The 23,035-nt window shown below is 32.9% G+C and overlaps 1 protein-coding gene across 7 annotated transcripts in view; it reads left to right on the top strand.

The window, feature by feature from the left end:
- Nucleotides 1-23,035, top strand: part of LOC111045952 (thymocyte selection-associated high mobility group box protein TOX) — a 285,369-nt gene that overhangs the window by 218,456 nt on the left and 43,878 nt on the right. The window contains exon 2 of one of the 7 annotated variants that reach the window (XM_039436228.1): nt 13,482-13,553. The exons of the other annotated variants lie outside the window; for them this stretch is intronic. Coding sequence (XP_039292162.1) covers nt 13,521-13,553 — 33 coding nt within the window. The 5' untranslated portion in view covers nt 13,482-13,520. The remainder of the gene's footprint in view (nt 1-13,481; nt 13,554-23,035) is intronic. 7 annotated transcript variants of the gene reach the window in all.

Here is a 23,035-nt window from a genome sequence, read left to right as displayed (position 1 = left end):
ACACAGGGAGCGTTTGAATTTCTAATTATTGATCTTGGTTAGATTTGATATGCTAGATTAGCTGGCTGGAATAGTTACCGGTCAGTGAAAATATTCTTCTCGTGAGCTCTAATCACACTTGCTTGGCCTGGCCGAGTGGGAATAGTCCCATTAGAAATCATAAGAATAATATTTTCAGAGTGCCGGACACGGACTTGAGACTGTTATGTAGGAATCCAGCCTGAAGGAAATTGTCTGCACCGGTAGCTCAACAATCGTGTTTTTTTCAAAAAAGATTATCCATTTTTTTCACTCATTTATTACAAAAAGTTGAAATTCAAATAGTTGAGTTGAATATTCGATGCAGAAGAAGATAGGGAATGAATAAAATAGAATGGAATAGGCTTTATAAAATTGCATTTCGTAATATGATTTATGATTCAAAAGAAACATTCATTTTGTATAGGATTGAGATTGAGGCAATTCGTTTTGTATGAATGATATTGAATGACTGATACACATAAAAAGTTTGAGCATTGCAGCTGAAATAACTCAATTTACGATTCGATTTAAATTATGATCGCTGCCCATTATTTAAGTTTTCTGTTTCCGAAAATTGTTCGACAAATTTATTAGCACATGAGCGTTTTGTAGCGATTTTATTCCGGACCATAAATTCTTGGCTCATATACCTGGTATATAACACTTTCAGAATGGAATCAGCCATCCAGGCTCCATTGGCGTAGTACCCTACTTTTTGCCAATAAGTTCGCTCAGGTCTTTAACTTTCATTGGCCTGTAAAAACGCTGTTCTCAAGTTATTTGTTTTTTATTGCGTCTTCAGTCACATAAAAAGCCCTATAAACCAGGTCTAACTTTTATACCTAATCGATTTTTTAATATTGGAAGTTGATATTTGAAGACTGCCTGTAAAGTTTGATCCTTCAAATTGAGTATTTCTGATTGACTCATCATTTCCACCTCATTACCATTAAACCTTCAAATATATTCTTATTCTGTTTCTTATATTTGAATCCTAGATTTTTCCTATATTTATCCTTCAATATTCACCGCTTATAAAATCGTCTTCTTATAAGTATATGTTTCTAATATGTATTTTCGCCTTTGAATCGTATTCTTAGGATTTATAAATCACAGGAGATATAGACAAAAATCAAATCTGCGTATTTGTTTCATTCATAATCAATATTCTTCTTCAAGACAATCTTGTAGGCAATATAAATGCTCATCATTTTATTAAATAAAGTTCATGATCAAAAAGTCAACAGTCATTCAAAATATTTTTCTAATATTTATTTTATTTTAGTAAAATACTTATTTTACTAATCTTCAAATGAATCCGTCGTTATTGAGCTCAAATTCTGTGACATCACACAATTTCCCTACACAATTTGTACAAAAACTATAAGGAATTTAAATAAAACTCCAACTGATTTGAATTCATGTTGTTAATCTCGATATGCTGAAATTTTTAATTACGCTGGTTGATGCTTCTCTACAAAGATGACATCATCACACTTAAACTCCCAAAATAAGAAAAACTAAAAGAAAAAAACAAATTATTAAAAATTGTACTTCTTTGAAAAAACTATAATGATGAACCATGCAAATTTTCAAGTCAATATATGCTTCCATTCTTGAGATTTTAGTGAGCAGAGAACAGGAAAAATGCTTGTTTTCCAGCTTGCTTAGTGCATGTGAAGTAGAATCTTAACCCAATATCAATCAACTTTGTCAATGTTCTATACGTTTGGCCGTTATTCGTTGATCAATTTATACAATATGCAATCATGAATGTGTAGAATGCTATTTAAATAATGTTTCTGTCAAGTCAACTCGATTGTGAACGAATCGAGTACATCATCATTTTTCATCTGTCAACGGTGCACAGTTTACAATACAAGTTGTGCACGTTGCGTAATCGTTTTTCTTTACTCATTTCATTGCAAGTTGCATACTCTTGAAAATACGGGGTAGGAGACTCCGCAGAGGATAAAGTAATATATATTCTTTTCGATTGTTCATCGCTGATAGCACTGCGTTATTGTATGACTTCTTTCCACTCACTTTAACGTATTATTCAATTGACAGGATGTTTCTAACTCACTCAATTAATTCTATGTTAAATTACTAAGATTTCTTAACAATTTTAGCATCTTATTGTGGTATTTCTGAATAATCCACATGAAATCCTAGTTTTATTCCTCTTCCATCATAATCGTTTCTCCAAAGACTCATGCAGAAGTTAGGACATCATGTTATAATAATTATCCTCAACCAGTGAAATAGTTTGTTGCATGTTTATTTTGTGATCTATCAAATATAAAATGTTCTGTATTATCGGAATATCTCGCATATCATCTGCTATACCAATACCTACTATTAATTCAAGTAATAGTAGGTATTGGCTATACTAACTACTCTTCTATTTTCTATTCACTTTTTCATTTTTTCTTATTCATTTCCTTTCATTTATCTCTTCCATTTAAAATTATATTTCTCATTTTCATCCCAAAAAATAAACAAAGACTAACTGAAACTAAACAAAATAACTGTCAGAACCATCCCAAAAGCATGCTTTTGCTTATATTCAATTTGAAGTTATTCTATATTTCTAGAAGTTCCCGAATTCTGTATTTGTCGTTACATTAGTTTTCCTAGGTTTCATGTCAACAATAATTTTAATTGACCTAGAGAAGTGAGGTCTACGATTCAAGTCGACGGTTTGGCATTTCTCTTAATGTTTCAATGTTCAAATGTTTGAATGTTTATATGTTGCGCATTTACGGCGAAACGCGGTAATAGATTTTCATGAAATTTGACAGGTATGTTCCTTTTTAAATTGCGCGTCGACGTATATACAAGGTTTTTGGAAATTTTGCATTTCAAGGATAATATAAAAGGAAAAAGGAGCCTCCTTCATACGCCAATATTAGAGTAAAAATCAGACTATAGAATTATTCATCATAAATCAGCTGACAAGTGATTACACAGATGTGTGGAGAAGCCAGTCTATTGCTGTATTTCCATAAGGTCTATAGTTTCAATCAGGTACTTGTGAATGAGAATACTGCGTGAGGTCTACTGTTCACAGAACTACTAGTATATAGTTGCAAAATAATGAGACAATCCACAGTTTCAATAACCAAGGAGTAGTAAGAAGTCGAATCAGCTCTGAATTGATTGAAACATTTGCGACTACATAGTTTGTTTGTTCATCTAGTTGAAATTAATTTTATTTCTACTCGACGAAACGCATATTACTGACGAATGCCAACGCCTCTACAGCTCACAGTGAAATGCGAGTGTAAATAATTTGCTTCTGCCAGTCAGAACACGCCAATTATAAAGCCAAATAAATTTGCTCTTATAGCATGCAACATGCAACGTAGCAATGAATGAATTACGCTACTCTTGCTTGTTACAATTTCGTCCAAACAGAGCAAGATGGATGAACAGAGAGAGAATAAATATATGAATGAGAAAGAGAGAGAAGAGAGAAAGAAACAAAACTGGGAATAGAGCAAATAAAGAGAAGGGAGACTCAACTTCGAAAAGCTAAACTGAAAAAACGCTACAATAACAATGAAATGTAGCCCATAATTTTATCATAGTGAACCCAGAACAAAGACTGAAAAAATAACTTCTCAGGCCTGAAACGCGAAACGTAAAAGCTTATTACATTTTCTGACAAATAAATCAACAGTTCTATTCTTTTGCAACCCTCAAACATTATTCCACTACATCCCCACTGTTATTTCCTCCTCTTTGCAATTCTTTTCCATTTTGTTTTGACCTTATCCTTTGCCTCACACCCTCTCTCCTTAAGTTTACTTTATTTTCCTTCACTTGCTTCCTCTCCCAAATAAACCCACGTTTCCACTCTTTTCCACACTGTTCCTCACTCCAATCCGGTCTCTCTCAATCTACTTCCGAATGCCCTCATCTTTTTCCCTCTCACCTTGTTTTGATTCTCTTGTTCTATTTCTTCCTCTATCAGACGCTCTCTGTTTATCTATTTATGTTGCAATTTCTTCCCACCTCACACTCTCCTAACTCTTTTTCCTCCAATCGTTCCCACTCTATTTCTGCCTTCGATTCTCTCATTTCTCTCCATCTTGTTCCGAAGACACTTCTTGTCGTTCCAGCAGTAATTGGCTTTTGTAATGGTCCAATAGCTCCACATCAAATACAATAATATAAATTACAGTGAATTGTAGTATTTGCTACAAAGAAATTACATGTTAAAGTATTGTTCGAGGTCTTGCAATTGCTTATTATTTTAGTATCGGACCACACAGGCACTGAAATATCAAGCATCAATACTTCATTACAAGAATCATTCCACATATCTATGAAAAAAATCATGTGATAAGTCAGTATAAGAACTCTTCTCAATTCTGGCACTTGAAAATCTCATTCGATTACCGATGTATTCAGGTAGAAATTATTATTCTACCTGGTAGAAATTATTATTATTATTCAGGTAGTATAGAAATCATTATTCTACCTGGTAGAAATTATTATTATTATTCAGGTAGAAATTATTATTATTATTCAGGTAGTATAGAAATTATTATTCTACCTGGTAGAAATTATTATTATTATTCAGGTAGTATTATTCTCTCCTCTTGAAAATCTCATTCGATTACCGATGTATTCAGGTAGAAATTATTATTCTACCTGGTAGAAATTATTATTATTATTCAGGTAGTATAGAAATCATTATTCTACCTGGTAGAAATTATTATTATTATTCAGGTAGTATAGAAATTATTATTCTACCTGGTAGAAATTATTATTATTATTCAGGTAGTATTATTCTCTCCTCTTGAAAATCTCATTCGATTACCGATGTATTCAGGTAGAAATTATTATTCTACCTGGTAGAAATTATTATTATTCAGGTAGTATTATTATTCTCTCCTCTTGCCCTTCCACGTTCTTGAAATGTTTGACTTGCTTTTACAACTTGAACTTATTGTGAAATGTAATGTTAATTCTATTTGTTTTTTCAATAAGATTGATTCGTTAATAATTTAAAATTTCTACAGTTGACATATTCCACAGTCATATTTATGAAACTCTGTACATTGACTATTTTTACAGAAAACTATTTATTTTTTTCGTTTATTCATTGAAGTGAATTCATTAATTCTATGCCTCCACGAAGCGTTTTGAGAATATTCACGAAACATGACAATGTGAAAAATTCTGTCTCTTATTTGAGGCCACTTGAAAAGTAGGATTTAGTTCTACTGCACTAAACCAAGTATTGAGGTCAAGTCTCTACTATTGGACAGAAAACCTAGTATGTAAATAGCGATATAATTCCAGATAATGTCGGTCTGTACCAATGTTTTTGTGGGAAATGAATACAGTAATAACCAGTTATTCGGAATCAAAACACGGATTTGATGGTTATTAAAGTAGAATTGACTGTTGTCTTGATGATAAGCTGGCCTCGAGGCAAGAATGCACGGGAAAGTGGCCCAGCCAACGGTTCATTCCCAGCAACTATCATCTCTGCAAAGAAGTCATGAATATGTAAATAAAGCATTGATGTTTTTCAATCGGCTAGAAAAATAAACAGAAAACCACCAATGACCAGGTGTAGAGCTAATCTGTGTTAAAAATGTGTACTGTCAAATTTCTCGACAATGCCACCTATCATGTTTGATTATTATCATCATTATCATGTTACCAATATGAATATTTTGTTTGGGTCTTGTCTGGAATCTGACCTAAAGGTTAGTGTGGGCGTTCTAAATGTGAGATTTTGTAAGGTTAAGTAGGTGAGAGTAATGAGAAGGTTAGAGGGTTATGGTTGCATTTGGAATAGTGATTTTTAATCAGCATAAAATTTGATTTGGGTTGCGATAATCCTAATGGATAGGTAATTACTGTGCAATCGAGTATATCCTGTGTTACTGCACGTCATTTCCAAGAACGGTGTAATGCCTTAGTAGTTCATGATAATAAATTATTTTTACTCAGTTGAAAAAAACTGTTGTTCGAAAAATCATGAGTTGTGGAGTGGGTTAGACTAGTATTTCATTAATTTGATAAGAGAAAATCTCTTGTCAAGATAGAGAGAGCACTCAATACATTTCATCACTCAATTGTTCTCCACTGGTATAGAATTGGTGTATGTTGGGTTGGGACAATAAAATTTAAGATTAAAAGAGCAACTAATGTGGAGTCTTATGACCCATACATTAATCACTGTCAATATTGAATTTTAATATAATTTTTATTCTCAATAATAATAGGCTATATCTGTATTTTGGAACTGTGGCTAGGGAAAACGTAGTTTTTTTATCATTTCAATACACAAGTTCCATCAATTCGAGTATATAGTGTGGAAACTCTGCACTTTAATTAGTCAGATTGATTTTAAAATTAACATCAAGTCAAAAAAATGCAATTTATTAATACACTGATAGGACTGTATTAATAAATTTGAGCTTCAAAATGAAAACATAGCACTTATAAATCTGCTCTTATTAAATCTGCTCACATTATCAAAATCAGTGTAAAACGTTAGGAAAAATGGAGCAAAACCCCACGAAAAACATCAAAGCACTAAGAAAATTATTAGAAGAATAAAAGCTGAAATAAAAATTAGTGGAAAACATGAGAGATAGGAAGTAGAAACAAATAGCAAACCTGAGGAGCACTGAGAAGAATTGAGAAGAACAAATACTTAAACTTGTGATGCTTGTAGTGAGGGAATATTAAAGAGAGTTACTGAAGATTCTAAAATACTGTTTTCTGATAATATTCAACATAATTCTCTTTACTTTTATCTTTACTAGTAATGTATTACAATCACAAAAGACAATATAAATTCTCATTACAAATAACATAAATCCTGTAACGCCACAGTATTTATCTAAATAGTTTCATTGTAGATTGTAACAATGGGGTTTATTACCTATACAACACTATCATTGTACAACTGAATCACGACTTAGGCTAATGCTCCTACTAATGGGAGTAGGTTTAATGTATAGAAATTTCCATTTAACTGCTGATCGTCCGTCAATGATCGGTTTCAATTGGATTAAGCTTTCTAATAGCTTTAAGGGGTGATGGAGAGGTGAAGGGGTGAAGGGTGCTAAGCACAGTCTCTCTTGAGTCAAACACAGCTTGCTTATGCGATGAGCTTAAGCTTGTTGGTTTACCAGGTCAAAGTCAAGTTGGTCAGTGAGAAACAAGTAGATAACTGAGCTCACTTTGAAGTCAACACAGTATCGGAATATAATAAAGATTGTTTATGATAATAAGAGAGATACTGCATAGAAATATCATTTTCTTTTAGTAAATGCTCCTCCAAAGAAAAAATCTTTAACTATGGAATTAGTTCTGGAAATACATTATTTGCAAGATATAAAAATTACAATAATTAGAAGCTCAATCTTGAATAAATCGGAATGAAAATTTAATAGAATATTGTTTTCAACGGCGTATTTTTTCGCTCAAACACTTCACAAATTAAAATGCATTGATTGGAATTCCATGCAAGATTTGTATGAATACCACACTTACCATCCACAATATTGTAGTAGTAGTTTCACACTGATCGTTGGTTGTCCAGAATTATTGGTTATCGGCAAGCATTATTGATTTCTGACTGAAACTACAGATATATTCATATTTTCCAACTTGAGTGAAATGTTCTGTTTATCAGTTATTCGTGTATTAGAAATTATTCATGTGGCATAGGTTGTGAGAACAACCTATATAGAACAACCTATCTCCTTCATAGATTGTGAGAACATGATTATGCATTTGTAGTATTTTCATGAATTTTTTTAGAAAAAATACGTAAAATAAGAGTTACGTGGATACCCCGGAAGCATCTCTTGGTCGATAAATTTATTTTCTATTCATACATCACATCAATGACCCAAGGTTTCCTGACTCCAATCCGAAATTCTCACCTCTCAATTCCCTTCATCATCTTGTTTTTAGTACTCATAAGGATTTTATAACGAAGATAAAAAGTTTTCGAATGAGTTTATTGCATACAATAAAGTACTTGGTGCGAGTCCATGTAATAGCGTTGTATAACAGCTTCAGAGTTGTCAAATAACTCTGAGATCAGTGTGTCTTTCAACATTTAAGAAATAATTTTCAACTACAGCAAGGTACTCATTTTAAGATGATTGATCATCCGAATATATCATTGTCTTAATTTGTGTTGATCAACAGTGTAGTTGTAAAACTGTACGTTTGACGACTAACAATCATTATAAATTTGGAGTCAACGCTCTAATACAGGTAATAGCCTCCACGCTTCACTCATGGATTGGCCTCAAGGCGAAATAGACGATGATGCAAGCAATCCAAACAGGAAAGTTTCTTTCCGAAAACGATTTGTTGAAAATTATCATTCGACATTGGGCTCCAAGTTTACAACACATAATTATTGGGTGCCCTTATAATCACGCATGATTTCCAGTGATATGCTGTTATTATATTAATGATGATCAGTAAACAATAATTGTTTACTAAATTTTTCGTAATTTCCATTATTATTCTGTTGGGTTAGTTGTTGGTAGATGAATGTGATTATTTCTTATTGTTTCCGGAAGTGTAATAGAGTCATTTGTTTTTCATTCCTCATATCCTAATTTTATGTATGTTTTATTGATTTCGAATTGATATTCAGTTTCAGTCTACGATAATTGGGTTTATAAAGCTATAGTATTCCATGTCTCTGTAAATGCATAACCAATCACGCAATTCATAGTTCAAAAATTCCACTTTCATACTGGGCTATAACTACTCCTTGAATTGCATTTAAGTTTGGTAATCCAAGTCTAACATAATCCAAGTTCCTACACAATTCCACAATTCAAAATATTTCCATTCGATATGAATGGAAATTATATCGATTGAAACTACATCAAGTTCATTTAACTCTATTTTGTTAATTTAAAGGAGTCCGTTCTGTTGTGATTATTGTTATGAGCATTTCATGTATCAAGGACACATAAAAGGTGAAACCTGTAGTCTCCATTTCTGTAAATGAACAAAGTTTATTTATTATTCATTACAGAAGTATAATGAGATCATTCTCATTAGCCATGTTATTATAAACTATAATATTATATAAAGTGACCTTAAAAGTGACCTTTTTCTCAATCGCTTTGTAATTTGAGAAGGCTATTTACATGATCATTCATTGTATTATGTTGTCACTCAATATTGGAGGATAGAAAACAAGATTTGTTGGAAATAGTGGAATGATCAGATAAAAATATTTTTTCAACGGTTGAAAAACATTGAATATTCATCGAATTTCATTCAATTTAAGAAATCCTGGATCGAACCCTCTATAGTAGTTGGGTCTAGGATAATAATTATGTGTTTCCATCTCAGCCTTGAATCCCTTCAACAAGTCAGCTTGAACATGCTGTAGTGTAGAAGTTCTCTGACCCTACTTATTATGTAGAGTTAGTGGCTTAGAAACCACAGATTGACGGTTATTCACTCTAATCCTCATTCCAATTGTGTAATTCCACATTTCTTTCTAATTTTTGGATACCTGTATGATTCCCCGTCATCTTACAACAATTTTCAAGAGAATTTTCCACTCTAATTATTCTGTTCGGTTGCTTATACATATATCAACGAAAGTGTTTCCTTCACTTTTCTCTTTTATCATCTTCTTCTACCTCATTTCCTTCTTCTCTCCTATTCTTCTTGTCCTCCTCCTCGTCTATTTTCCTCTCTATCATTCGTTCCATGAATAGAAGCTTCCTCCTCTCATCTCCTTTATCATCTTCTTCTACCTCCTTTCCTTCTCCTCTCCTATTCTTCTTGTCCTCCTCCTCGTCTATTTTCCTCTCTATCATTCGTTCCATGAATAGAAGCTTCCTCCTCTCTTCTCCTTCATCATCTTCTTCTACCTCCTTTCCTTCTCCTCTCCTATTTTCTTGTCCTCCTCTTCATCTTTTCCCCTTTCCATAATTTGTTCCATGAATAGAAGCTGAAATCAACTCACCAACTTCATTACTTCAACATTAACTCTAGGATTCGGTTTGTTGTTATTATTATGTTTTGTGGTTGGAGGTTAGTAGTTTTGAGCATTTCCCTGAGCATTTCTTTAACGTTGGACATTGAAAGTAGAAATCAAATAATGAAGAAAGTCATTAAAGTCGATGTACGTAAAGCCATGTACGTAGAACACTTAGTAACAGTCTCTGTTGGCTTCTACTTCAAAACATAATAAGGCCACACTAAAAATTGGAACTAGAGGGCAGTAATTAAATAATAATCTCCTGATTCAATTGCCCCTAATGATAGGTAAATAACCAATCTCAAAAAATGTTAGATCAGACTTTTTGTGTATTATTCATGACTCTATGTAATTTTGAGGGTAATTATTCTCTAATTATACGTTGCAATAAACTTGATTGTTGTTTTTATTCTGTCATGATTTCATGTTTTCTACAAATTTATTGAATAGGAAAATATTGTAGAATCTATGATATGATAAAAGTACTGTATTAAGTACAGTAGTTACTGAATTTTCCAATATTGTTTATTACATACTCATCGATATATTTCAAAGTTTTGAGCGTTCTAGTGCTCATTTTAAAAATATATATTCGTGTTGTAAGAAAAATTATTAGAAACCCAATCATGATAAGACTTTTATTGATTTCCCATGCCGCAGATGTATCTTATCAAATATATTGAATTGACAAGCAAGAATATTCCTCTCCTCCATCCTTTTTTCTCAGTTCTCTCCATCTATTTTCTTCTCGAAGTTAATTTTACTTCATCGATTCTGATCAATCCAATCAATCTTGACTGTCGAGAAGGTTTAATTGAAGCTGATAGAAAATGGTGATTGATCGAATTTAGATAGCATAGTCAGCCGTAGGAAGCCAATAGCAGTAGGAAATCCTTCTGAATCACTCGGTCTCAATTATTCTCAGTAACATTGATGTGACCTTGAACAATGATTGTAGTCTATAAATTACATTATTATTTTTGTTCGTTTTTGACATTGATATTCATTGTCTAATTTGCCTTGTGTGCCACTACACAGCATTGCTATGAACTTGAATGAGATAGGCTGATAATAATGATATCGCGTTGTACGAAAAACGAGGAATTATCTGATGTAAAAACGGAAGTGAATATTATTTGTAAAAATCACTTGTTTTCTGGGAGAGTGCCGAATTGTGGTCGGCTCAACAGCAATTACCAGGTCATTTTCATTTGATTAACATCGTGTCGAGTATTTGTAATGTAAATTGGATTCCTGAAAAAATCAGTTATAATCACAGCTTATTGAGCGAGTTACTAATTAGAGTGTGAGAGTGATGCAGATGAGCAACAGAGTATCGCTATGAAAATCTGTTGAAAACTCTGTAATTATATCGATTCGCTCCAACTGGTATGCTAATGCTTCCAAAAATGTGAGATTCAATAATTACTCTATTGTTTATTCTTCATTGAAAAATACATGCCAGCACTGTTCATAACAAAATTTATAGCATTCCATTAAAAAATCGTTCAACATATAGCACACTAGAATAGCACATAACTCAATTCATGAACATAATATTATACTAAAGACTCAAGAGCACATTTTGAATAAAGAACATTCAGCTTATTACATTCATGATCATTTTACATGAACTGGTAGCTCAAAAGATATAACGAAAAGTGTTGGTATTTGTTTGGTTGTTCTTGTTGACCAACCTCTCTCGTTGTTCAATAACTCAATCTCAATCAAGAGTAGAGGAAAACCCTATTGATTATTACAGCTTTTGACTCGATAAACAATATTTCTTCTACATCGATGCAATTTTCACAAGCATAAATTGACACGAGGTCTATAATTCAACTCGTAAAGTTCCCATTATTCCCTGTGTAACTCCCTAGAGTGATGCAATACAGTTTTAATCATTGATTGGTAGACTGATTGATTTACACAAATCAATCATTGTGGACGGATTAAAGAGGGAGGGATGAAAGCGGAGCGGGGGGGGGTCTGCTATTGCTTTCAGCGTGCATCATGCCATGAATGATTGATTAAATAAGTGACTAAAATATTCTACAGCAGCTAATTTCTCTCAACCAACCCCTCGAGTAATTGTGTTTCAACATACTGTAGTTGATGCAGTAGTAGTGGTGTGTCTCCCTGTAAGCCACGTCATAATCCTTCTCGGAAATGAAAAATCGATTTTGTGTTAATAAATTATTTCGCTGTCAAGATGCGAACGATACTATAATTTGAAAACAATGTATAATAACTTTCCAACTTTTCTAGGGAAAAGTTTGTCGATGAAGACTGTTATTGAGTGGGGAAAAGTTGAAATTGAACCCCATGTTTTATTAATTTGATTCAAGCTATTGAGAAGATAATTTCTTCAAGCGTTTTCACTACTCAACTATAAATTATTTTGCTTGATGAATACGTGATGCAGTAGTCAATTTTCAACATTATCTCCCTGTAGAGAATCGAACTGAAGCAGTCAATACGAATCTTAGAATACTATAACTACAACCAGTAGGTAATGACATCATTCTTATAATCTATTATTCTTGATCATGCCCACTAATAATAATATTGAAAGTAAGACGTTGATGTTGTCAATAGCATTATATTGGCAGATATGCTACATGTCAAATATAATTGTATCGACAACATCAACGTCTTATTCTTTCAATTATGGAGAAATACCACATACAATACCTCACCATACAATCAAATTATTATAATAATTGGATTACTATCACTGATTTGAATTCATTACTATCAATGATTTGAATTGAACAAGAGTTATCTTTCTGGGATTGGTTTTGCGGAAATTACCGATTTCTTTGCTAGATTTTCATGTTTGAAGTTTGAAGGCAAGCTCCAACTCTATAGAAGATTGTACAATTTTTATTCCTCAACTTCTTGTTGAGAAACATTATTACTGCTATGAGGATCATAGATCTTGAAGGAAGAATTGACTTTTCATAGAATGGCTCTAAACTATGAACATTTTACTGTTGGTAAATCTTTTCAAAATGAGAAATTTATTGTTTTGTATTCAACTTTTGTATTTAAAACTTTATCTTGAAGTGGGCACAGATAATTGTGCTGTGAATGAAAAGCACTACAGTACAGACTCTTGAAATTGCTAGTGTCTTTGTTTATCATCACCTGTATTTACTAAACATTACCTATTTACTTACTACTTAACCTTTGGTATTGACAAGTAGCACAAATAGAAGTTTTCCTTAATTACTGTAATTTACCACAATCTGTGGTCCAAAACCACAGCCTGTCTGAGACATCTCGTATAAGTTTTGCTTTTAGGCCTTTTTTCATAGCAGCATCCAACTTTCACACAGTGAATAAAATAAATGGAGGGCGGAGCCAACTGACAATCAACTGAGGAATGTAAATTTCATCTTTTATGAACGAAACAGTGATTAATTATGGATTTCTTTTTCGCTTCCAGGTATGTTTGGGTCGCTTTCTCTTCCATCTCTGAAGAAGAATGATCTCCGTTTCCTGTACATCAAAACATTCTGTCAGTATCACTCTTATTATTAACGAATCGATCCAACAGTTTTATAGTTGTTAGTCACGTGATGAATCAGATTTAGATGACGTCACGGATATATCATTATAGTTAATTGTTTCGTGGTAATGTGTGACTAATTGACGTGAAATTATTTTTGTCCCCCGGCGTTCTCATGTTGCGTGGTTTGATCCATTCTCATGATCTCTTTCATGATTTATGTTGAGGCAGAGATTATTTTATTATATGGTTGTGGTAGTCAATGAGGGTGAAATACGTACATGATCTTAAACAATCAATCAACTTTAAAAACAGCCACAAATATACAGATTTACGTTTCATATTGATATTATGGATATCAGGTGGAACATCACTATACTCTAACCACAGATGAATTAATTTCATTGGATACAAAATTAAATTATTACTCACAGGACTATCACCGTCTAGTCGTAGTCCGGTACTAGTCCAGTCTTAGTTCAGTCCTACATGTGTGAATGACATTCGACCGTCTCTGTGTTATTCGAATGAAAAGTCCGTTTGAGAGACTCCATCCAAAACAGTACTGTCGTAGTCCAGTTCATCATATTATGTGAATCGAACGTAAATCATTGTTGCCGATAATGTTAATGGTCAGTAACTAAGTTGATCGAAATTTTTTACATAGTTAAAGGAATAAGTTGTAATGACTCTAACTAATAAGTAATAATGAATAATTAATTATTATAGTGAAAAATTATTGTAGGATTATTGGTTGGAATTTTCTAGTTACTTCATCAGCAATTATTGTGAGCTACGTTAATAATTTATATTTAATACAATAATAATGTATAAATTATTAGGTGATTATTATTAAATCATCAAAGAATTAAGTGTTGCTCATACAAAAAATTCAACGGTAATTCTACTAACAGTATTGGCATTGTAGTGATAAATGTTGAGTAATTAAGAGTAGTAGTAGTTATAAAGGTGATAAATGACAATATATCATGCTTTGAAATTGATCTATTTTCTTATATGAATTACTATTTTGAATGATCAAGCACTTATAATTTATTCAGTAAAAGATACCATTCGTGATGGTCACATTAAGAAGTCAGTTGTTTGCTTCTATATCCAACTAAATCAAATAATGTAAACAAATCTCCACTTTTTTAACTTCCAATTGATGTAAATAGTTATGATGGTAACAGGAAAGCAGTGTTGGATATGATTGTGTGAGTGAGATAAGGGAGTGAAAATATCCTCTTCGAAGAGTGAATTTTCTTTGATCTTCTAAGATTGTATGTGGGTTGGTAGGTGGTTAATTTATAAACAGAAAAAAGTGTTGTAAACAAAACGAAAACGCCCTTCTAATTGGGAGAATAGTTTCTATTATTATCACAGTAGAAAGCGTCCGCCTTTCGATTAGCTGATGCAAAAAGGCTGTCACTGTTTGAGAGAAATGTTTGCAATAAATATAGCATTTCTCGGAAGTGCCAAGAAGATCGATCGGGATACGCTGAGCTTGAATGAACCAAATTCATAAATTATTCGTGGAAGATTGCCCACAATTGTTACCAATCACTAAACCCTATAGTACAGCAACCTAATAGAGTAGATTACGCAATATAGAAGTGATTTAAGTGGACCAGGGTAGCGATTATCTTTTCAGTTTGGTTTTGCTGAGCATGATGGTCTAGAGGTGACGAAAAAAGCGCCATCAAGCCATCATTCAAGGTCAACAGAAGGCGGGAAACGCACCGTGGGATTCGGTTATAAATAAATATGCTATGCCGGTTTCGCGCGCTTTTTCGTATTTACCGCCAAAATCGATTAGAGGTTGGAAAAAGTGGTAGAGTTTGTTGCACCGCGTTTTGACGCAATTCATACAGGAAGTTGATATCGAGTTGTTCTTGTTTATCAATTTAACTTACAAACAAAATACTACAGCTCAACTTGATCAAATAAAAGTGCAATCAAATTAAATTTGTTGTACTCCTTACTCAAATTAATATAATTTTCAAATTTCAGTTTTTCAAACTTGATTAATCATTATTATAATCAACTTAGTCTTCATTTAAAATTGTATTTCCAGTTAGATAACGATTTGGAGCTTGCCGACTCAATTCTCAAATTTGCAATAATATTTTGATAGCTCAAATAAACAAGTACTTGAAGTATATTATAATATGAGAACATCCCTTTAGAGCCTGAGACAGGAAATTGACTGTTCATCATCCACTTTCCATTATCTCCCTGTGAATCTGTAAACATGATTGAGCCCAAACCAATAAGGATCAACAATTTTCTTCAAGTCAAAAAATAGTATAGTCTTCATGGGAAAAATGTCATTAATATCATACAGAACTCCCTTGTATATAAAATAAAATTTCAATTTCATGTTACTTACAAAGAGGAAAATTCCTGATAATCATTTTTTCCCAGGTGAATTCGCTGGAGCAGGGCACTGGCCTCTTGATGAACTAGACAGGAATACCTGCATTCAGTTGAAATGCATCAACAAATCTATAAGTAGACAATAGAAGAATAACCGGTCTTCAGAAGCGGTTGTCAATCAGTGCTCATCATCTGGGATGAAGTACTCAGTTTCATAAAATATTGCACAACAGAAGCTCACCGTGGGAATACGTCAGATTCATCAATCCCAACTATTTTATCAATCGGCTCTAAAATTATTGACTAATTAAGCAGTGATGTACCCTTCTAATCACTTCAGAAGGCAGTCTTGGTTGTCTTTATGGAAAAATCGTAACTAATAAATAGTGCTTTCCAATATAATCAAAACAAAATGAATCCACTTCAACTTATATCCTACCGGTTTTTTAACATCTACTTTCAGACAACCTCTCAATTAAGTTAATTAATTTCAACGTTTTTCCGTGTATGTTGGCTGTGGCTATAATAATAATCATTTTAGTTAGTCAGGAACTTGTGATTGATGTAACTTATTATTTGTTAAGTCACTGTAACGGTGCATCCTTTTAAATATCACCCTCAGTTACCTCTAATTTGCAACTGCTAATTAATTTATCTATAACATCTCATAAATCCATCTTTTTAATCCTTAACCAGCTAGTTCATAATTCGTATGGATGCAAGAATTAAATATAGGTTGGAATCCCCTTTACGGTTCATGTCCCCCGAAAGGATGTGAGTAGTTTTCAAGTGGTGATAAGTTGGTTTTTCATATTATTAATGCCTCATAAATTTATAAAATCATATTACAATCTTTTCCTTTCATCTTCAAATTCATTTGCAATGCTTAAATATGATCGGCGATTGTTTTGAAGGGTTAAAACTAAATAATAAAATCGACGATTGTTTTGAAGGGTTATTTTATCTCATTGTCTTCATTTAATTGGCTGACTATATCCTGTTTTGTTGACCTTCTGGATAGGAGACGTTATTCTTGAATGTGCAAATTCTTTATTCTATCAATATCTTACTAGTAAGCCTGTAACAATTACAGATATTCCTTAAATGTATGCTTATTGATTCAGTTTTCTTCATCATGTTCATACATTTGAATACTATCAACTTACTTGGAGAGATGAGATCTTCATGAATTCTAATTCCGATCACATTTTTTCATAGCTATCCATAATATTCATAATTTTGTAAAATTAGCGTTCCCAGTTTAAAATTAGTTTCTCTATTCTGTTGTTCAACTCTCTCACAAGACCTGACAATTTAGGAAGATTTATCAAGAGATCAATATCAGTATAATTCTATCTACATCCTAACAAAAGTGATAAGTTGGTTATTGAGACACCTTTCCTTGAAATCCCGTATTCATTTCCATATTTATTCCATCCATATCCATCGATTCTAATAATTCATTGTAGTCGATCTACAAAATATTACGAAGAATATCATGTTATCATGAATGTATAATCTTGATAGATAATAATGATTCATTGACAATGATAGGAAGATAATAGAATATAATGTTTTATTGGGATATTGCAAGTTCTCAATAATAATTCAGGGCTCGAACTTGATTACATCTGAAACGACCATACACCATTATTGTTATATGTGTGTTGTTGGACTAAACCACTGATAGAGTCTAGACTTCTATAGTCTAGCAAACGGACGTTGAGAATAATGGGCCTTAGTTATTGGATAAGATGGTTGTTAAGAGATGTTTCAAACAGACAAAGGGGGATCTCTGGAAGGCTGGGGGGATATTTGGAATGGAGGAGAGGGAGGGGGATTGTAATGGCTTTGTTGGTAAAATAGGAGTTGCATAGAGGAGGGAGGGGTGGTTATAAGTGAGGTGATTGAAGGAATTACAAGTAGAAGAGAGCCTATTATTTGTTTGAGGAGCAAGAGAGATGGAGAGTGAGTGAGTGAATGTAAGAGCCCGGGATGATTGAAGAGTATTGTTGAGGCAGTACCATTAATATTGACAGTAATTTATAATCTAGTCCAATAATAATGGAATTGATAAATGAACTGGTTATAATTGAATGACTTGGCTCAGAGTGACACCTGAGATTGCTATGTAGTTTGTGGTCTAAAGGTAGACTATTTTATGGTTATAATTCTGAACAGATGAAGATTGTGGATGGAAGATATAGGAATGAATATAACCAGTAAAAAACAAAAAAATATTATTGGAACAAAACTAAAAACATATAATCTGATGATGAATTTCTAAAAATTATGTACATACAAGAAATAAAGATAAAATAATTTTATTTCTTGGCAATTATTAAGAGTAGCCCTAATCAAAAAGTTAATACAAGTTCATTTAAAAAATTTGAGAGAATCTATCAATAAACAGGCTCAGTTCTAATACATTTTCGAATGCTTATGGGCTACCTTTTTCCTAATAATTGTCCTAATTATTTTTCCTAATTTTTAGAGTATCTTCAAATAGCCTAAATGCAAATAATATCATGATTGCTGTTTCCACTGCATAAAAAAGTAAATTCGTATGGCTTTTGTTGGTGGGGAGTCCCTTGTGGGAAGGTCCCACCGCCTGAATATATATAATTTAAGCCGTCAATGGGTCTTACGACTGTCGTACTTCAGCCGGGACCGACAATTTAACGTGCCCATCCGATAACACGGGAGTGATCTGGTTAGAAAACGTTTGGTATTGAGAGGGTTTGAACCCGGGATCTCTATGCTGCTACGCTATCCACTAGACCACGGATCACTGCATAGTAATGAATACATTCAAGATATTGGAATCTAGGAAATTGTACATTCAAATGTACAAATGTACAAAATTTTGCAAATTTTTACATGATGAATGAAATTGTTAAATTACTAAACACAATACTTTCATTGTTAAAACTTGCATGGAAGTTTTCACTTAAAACCTGTATAATATTTTCAAACGTATCGATAGACTACTGTCATGTTATAATATACTTCCAATATCAACGGTACAGCTGCAAAAATAAAACAAGTGGATGATGAACATTGAAATCAGATTCTAGAACATGAAACCTTGAAATAAATCACCCCATAGTATACAATATACCTTATGCCACTGTCATGTCCCCTTCCACGATTTGCAATCATAACAATTGTACAGATCGATGTTTATTATTACAAATAGAAATTGGCTCCACTTTGTAATGCGATAGAAAAAATGAGTTCACTTGTATCAGCAAACATCTGTAGAGGTCTCATTACATAATGATTATGAGGTTGATTGTGACAGGCCCCCTCGCCATTGTTGTCCATTTGCCGTTGTTGTTGATGTCTTTGTTCGCGACCCCCGTTCAACGGTGACTGAGATTTTTCGGAACAGATGGCCCACATGGTTCACTATCAAAACCTGCTCCAATTCTTTTATCAGACATCAATCTTCTGCTTCGAAAAGTTCATTGATCGTGATGGGGTGCATGCATCGATGCTGATTGCAATCTTGGCATTGATGTTCCCTTGAAATGATTGGGAGGATTGATGTTGACAATTGTCTCTAATGCTACAGAGGATATTCAAAATTTCCAACAATACAGTTCGTTATTTATTTGACTGTTGGTTTTAAAGAGTTGTAGTTTGAATATTGTCTCCAGAGTTACGAAGGATAATTGCTGTTAATCAGAAATTCCAGTAATACAATAAGTTGAATAGTTCCTGTTCAACAAACCAAAAATCTCCTGCGATTCCTCATTTCAATGTAAATTAACTCTAATAGTATACTCACCAGTATTGTGTAAATCTCTAGTGTGTCTAATTTTGATAGTATGTGTGAGTTTCAATAGTATACTGATGGATTCTTTTGTTACATTACATTCTTTTGTTGATACATTAATACTTGATAGTACAAGTATATCTTGAAATAAATCAAACACGATCACTTGATTTTTTATTCACAAGAATCGTATTTTTATGATATTGTTCCACAATTTTAGATGAGGAGACGATGAACAATGACTGACTGTCAATCATTATTCACATCCTATTGAAGTACGAAATGCATGTGCATGGGAAATATTCAAAAAGCATCTTATTCAAGATTCTCAACAGTCTACATTTTTCACAGAGAAAATGGTTGCTGAAAGCGATAGCCATTGCTTTAAACATGAATGTTTGAAAATAGCATCACATCAGCATCAAGAGATTGATTTTAACATTCGATTACCATTAATTTCGTTGAATATGTACATTGTAAATATTCTATTGCTCTATTTCCTACATATTAAAATATACTGATTCTCTATTAAAATTCTAATACTTGATATGATTAAGTTCTGTGAGCAGCTAGATACTGTAGTCGGTTAAAAACATGGAAATTCCACTTTCCACAAACAAACTTAAATATAAACTAATATTTTTAATTAATAAAGATTGAAACCATACTGAATAAATTTAAATATTATCATATGAGATAATATTTATGTATTTGATCTCAATAGATACGACTAGCAACGTGTCAGATTCTATATAATTTTCTATTATTTTATCAATCAATCGATGTTGCAAAAAATATAAGTAACGTTGCTCTTTCAAGGACGAAATAATCGCCTCCGATATCTTGCAATAGATAACAATTATTTTCTGCTCTTTCCCTCGCCTTCCTTTCCAATAAATGCGGCTGAAAACGATCTGATAGAACGTGAGAAGGAATTATAATGGACTCAAAATGCATGCATTTATCGGCCATCTTTCTTCTCGCTGTGCCCAGACTATTTATTGTAAAATGAGCAAACCTCACACCCTGCAGCCAGAGCAGAGGCGCGAGTTGTATGGTGTTGCTGGTAATAGCCCTGCTGATAAGAGTATTCACGAGAATTCGTCGGATTTACTGGCTGTAAACGTCTCTCATATTGACGGCTGCAGCACGATCCTCTTAAATATGATATTATTTGTTGGGAAAACAAAGAGTTAAGACCTCCAGCGTTTGTGGTTTAATAGCTTTTGTCCAGGATATTTCGAGGAAAATATCCATTCAAGAGCTTATAATGGTTTACAAAACACAATTGGTCAGCTGTTTAAGGAATATCGCATTTACTTTGAGAATTCAAAAGTTATGTGGACGTTTACAGGAGTCTTTTGTACTAAATTGATGTTTTCTTGTGCTGAACTTTATTTCTATGAGATACTTACACATCCAGTCCCATGTTTCATACCTACATAGATAAACTGTAGAGGACCTTGAATGTCTGTACAGAATTTGAATGAAATCAAAACGAAGAGCAATTTTGCAAAAAAAGCATAATGATAATATTTATCATTTATCTCCATCAACATGAAAATGAATGTTCTTTGATCTATCATCAAAATATTAAGACTAAACTAACTCCTGAAGTGAGTTGTGGAACAGGGGGGCTCTTATTGCTTCAACGTTACCCACGACATTCATAATTTTTTTAAAGTGTTAAAACGAAGACATATTTTATCCACAGATGTATCAATCTGATTGTATTTCTAATCCAATTTAAATCACGCACCTGAAGAAACCATATTCAATTTATGTGAATCAACCTCTCACTTGATGCAATTTCAAATACAATGTATTCTAGTTACATTGGGTTTCAGTACTACATTTCAAGCTGTATTGACATGGATGAACTGGAAAAATTGTATTTATTAGCTTAGTCATTTCGGTTCCATTTACACCAATTTCATAACACTAGAATAATGTATTTTTGAACTCCTCTCGTTTATTATTTTCTCATTTCTCTCTTCTGCATCATTAATGGAACACAATTTGTTCCCGTGAACTTCTACCACTGAACATTAATACTGACATACACTTTGCATTTATTGGTATAAGAGAAGAAAAGATGATGACTGGACATTTTTCATGATGGGGTCCACATATCGGTGGGAAAACGGTCGTATGTTTCCTGTGGTTTTCACGCTCATAACAATGAGAGAGAAGGAGTGGAAAATGGGATATAGTGGAGTGAGAGAGAAGAGGAAGAGAAAGAGAGAGTGGTAAGGGGTATTGAGAGGGTGAGTAGGAGAGAGTCCACGTGTCGCTAAGTTGGAGTCAAAAATCGCAACCATGTAAAAACCTTCCCCCATTTTAATCAACTCTCCCCAAATCTGATTAGGTTTCGGTCTAAAAAACATTTTTACCAGTTAATTTATTTTTTGCATTCATTTTTGCTTTTTTACCGAATCACCTCACATTGATCATCATTATTCTTCGTGCTTCAATACGCATCACTGGGAAATGTATATCAATTAAAATTTTAAGCCATCAATTATGAGATGATCTGTGTCCGCTTTTTTCAGGTGTCACTTGATAAGTGGGGTTCAGTCTCAATTTAATTTTTGCCTCCCTGCTAGAGTCTACCAAGATAATTCTCTGGATAATCCAGAATATTGTACACAATTGAGTTGCCTAGTTTACTTCTAGCATAATAGAGAGTTCAGTTTTTTTTCAATTCTGTACTCATTTGAAATTATTTGATAAATTTTCACCATCCAAATAAACGCTCAATATTATTGTATGATAAGTTCCTACTTATAACATGAGGCCACAAAACTGTTATAAACTTGTCATGGACACTGCGGTGCGGCCTGATGTTATAAGTAGGTACTATATTGTTCCATAATATTGAGCATCTATTTGGGCCTTCAGTATCCTTATACAATCAAATTAAATGTTGGTAGGCTATCGCATTGTTGAACATGACATTGTTTGTCAATTTTGTTTCTTAATTAGAAACAGAAACTATTTCAGTTTATGTCATCAAACTTGATGTGAACTTTCAATTTTCAAATGAAAATTTTTTACAGTAATTAATTATCTTTAAAAGAGTTTCATTACAAATTCAAGTTTTAATTCATGATTTTCCACTTCTAGTTGAAAACTTATTGCATTTCATAACCACTATTCAGATGTGGTTTTATTATTCATCTTCCAAAAACCACTTTGTTGGATTCTTTCTCACGAGAAGATAGAAATGAAAAACGGTCCAGTTTCAATTTAAAAACTAGCGTCCGCTGCTAGTAGCACTAGAACTGCTGCTATCTTTCAATTAAAAAGTTAATTAAATATTTACCACTTG

This window comes from Nilaparvata lugens, chromosome 10 (assembly GCF_014356525.2).
Source record: "Nilaparvata lugens isolate BPH chromosome 10, ASM1435652v1, whole genome shotgun sequence".
In the NCBI taxonomy this organism is placed as follows: Eukaryota; Metazoa; Arthropoda; class Insecta; order Hemiptera; family Delphacidae; genus Nilaparvata; species Nilaparvata lugens.
Note: the sequence above shows the minus strand (reverse complement) of the source record. Positions and strands in the feature narration are given on the sequence as shown.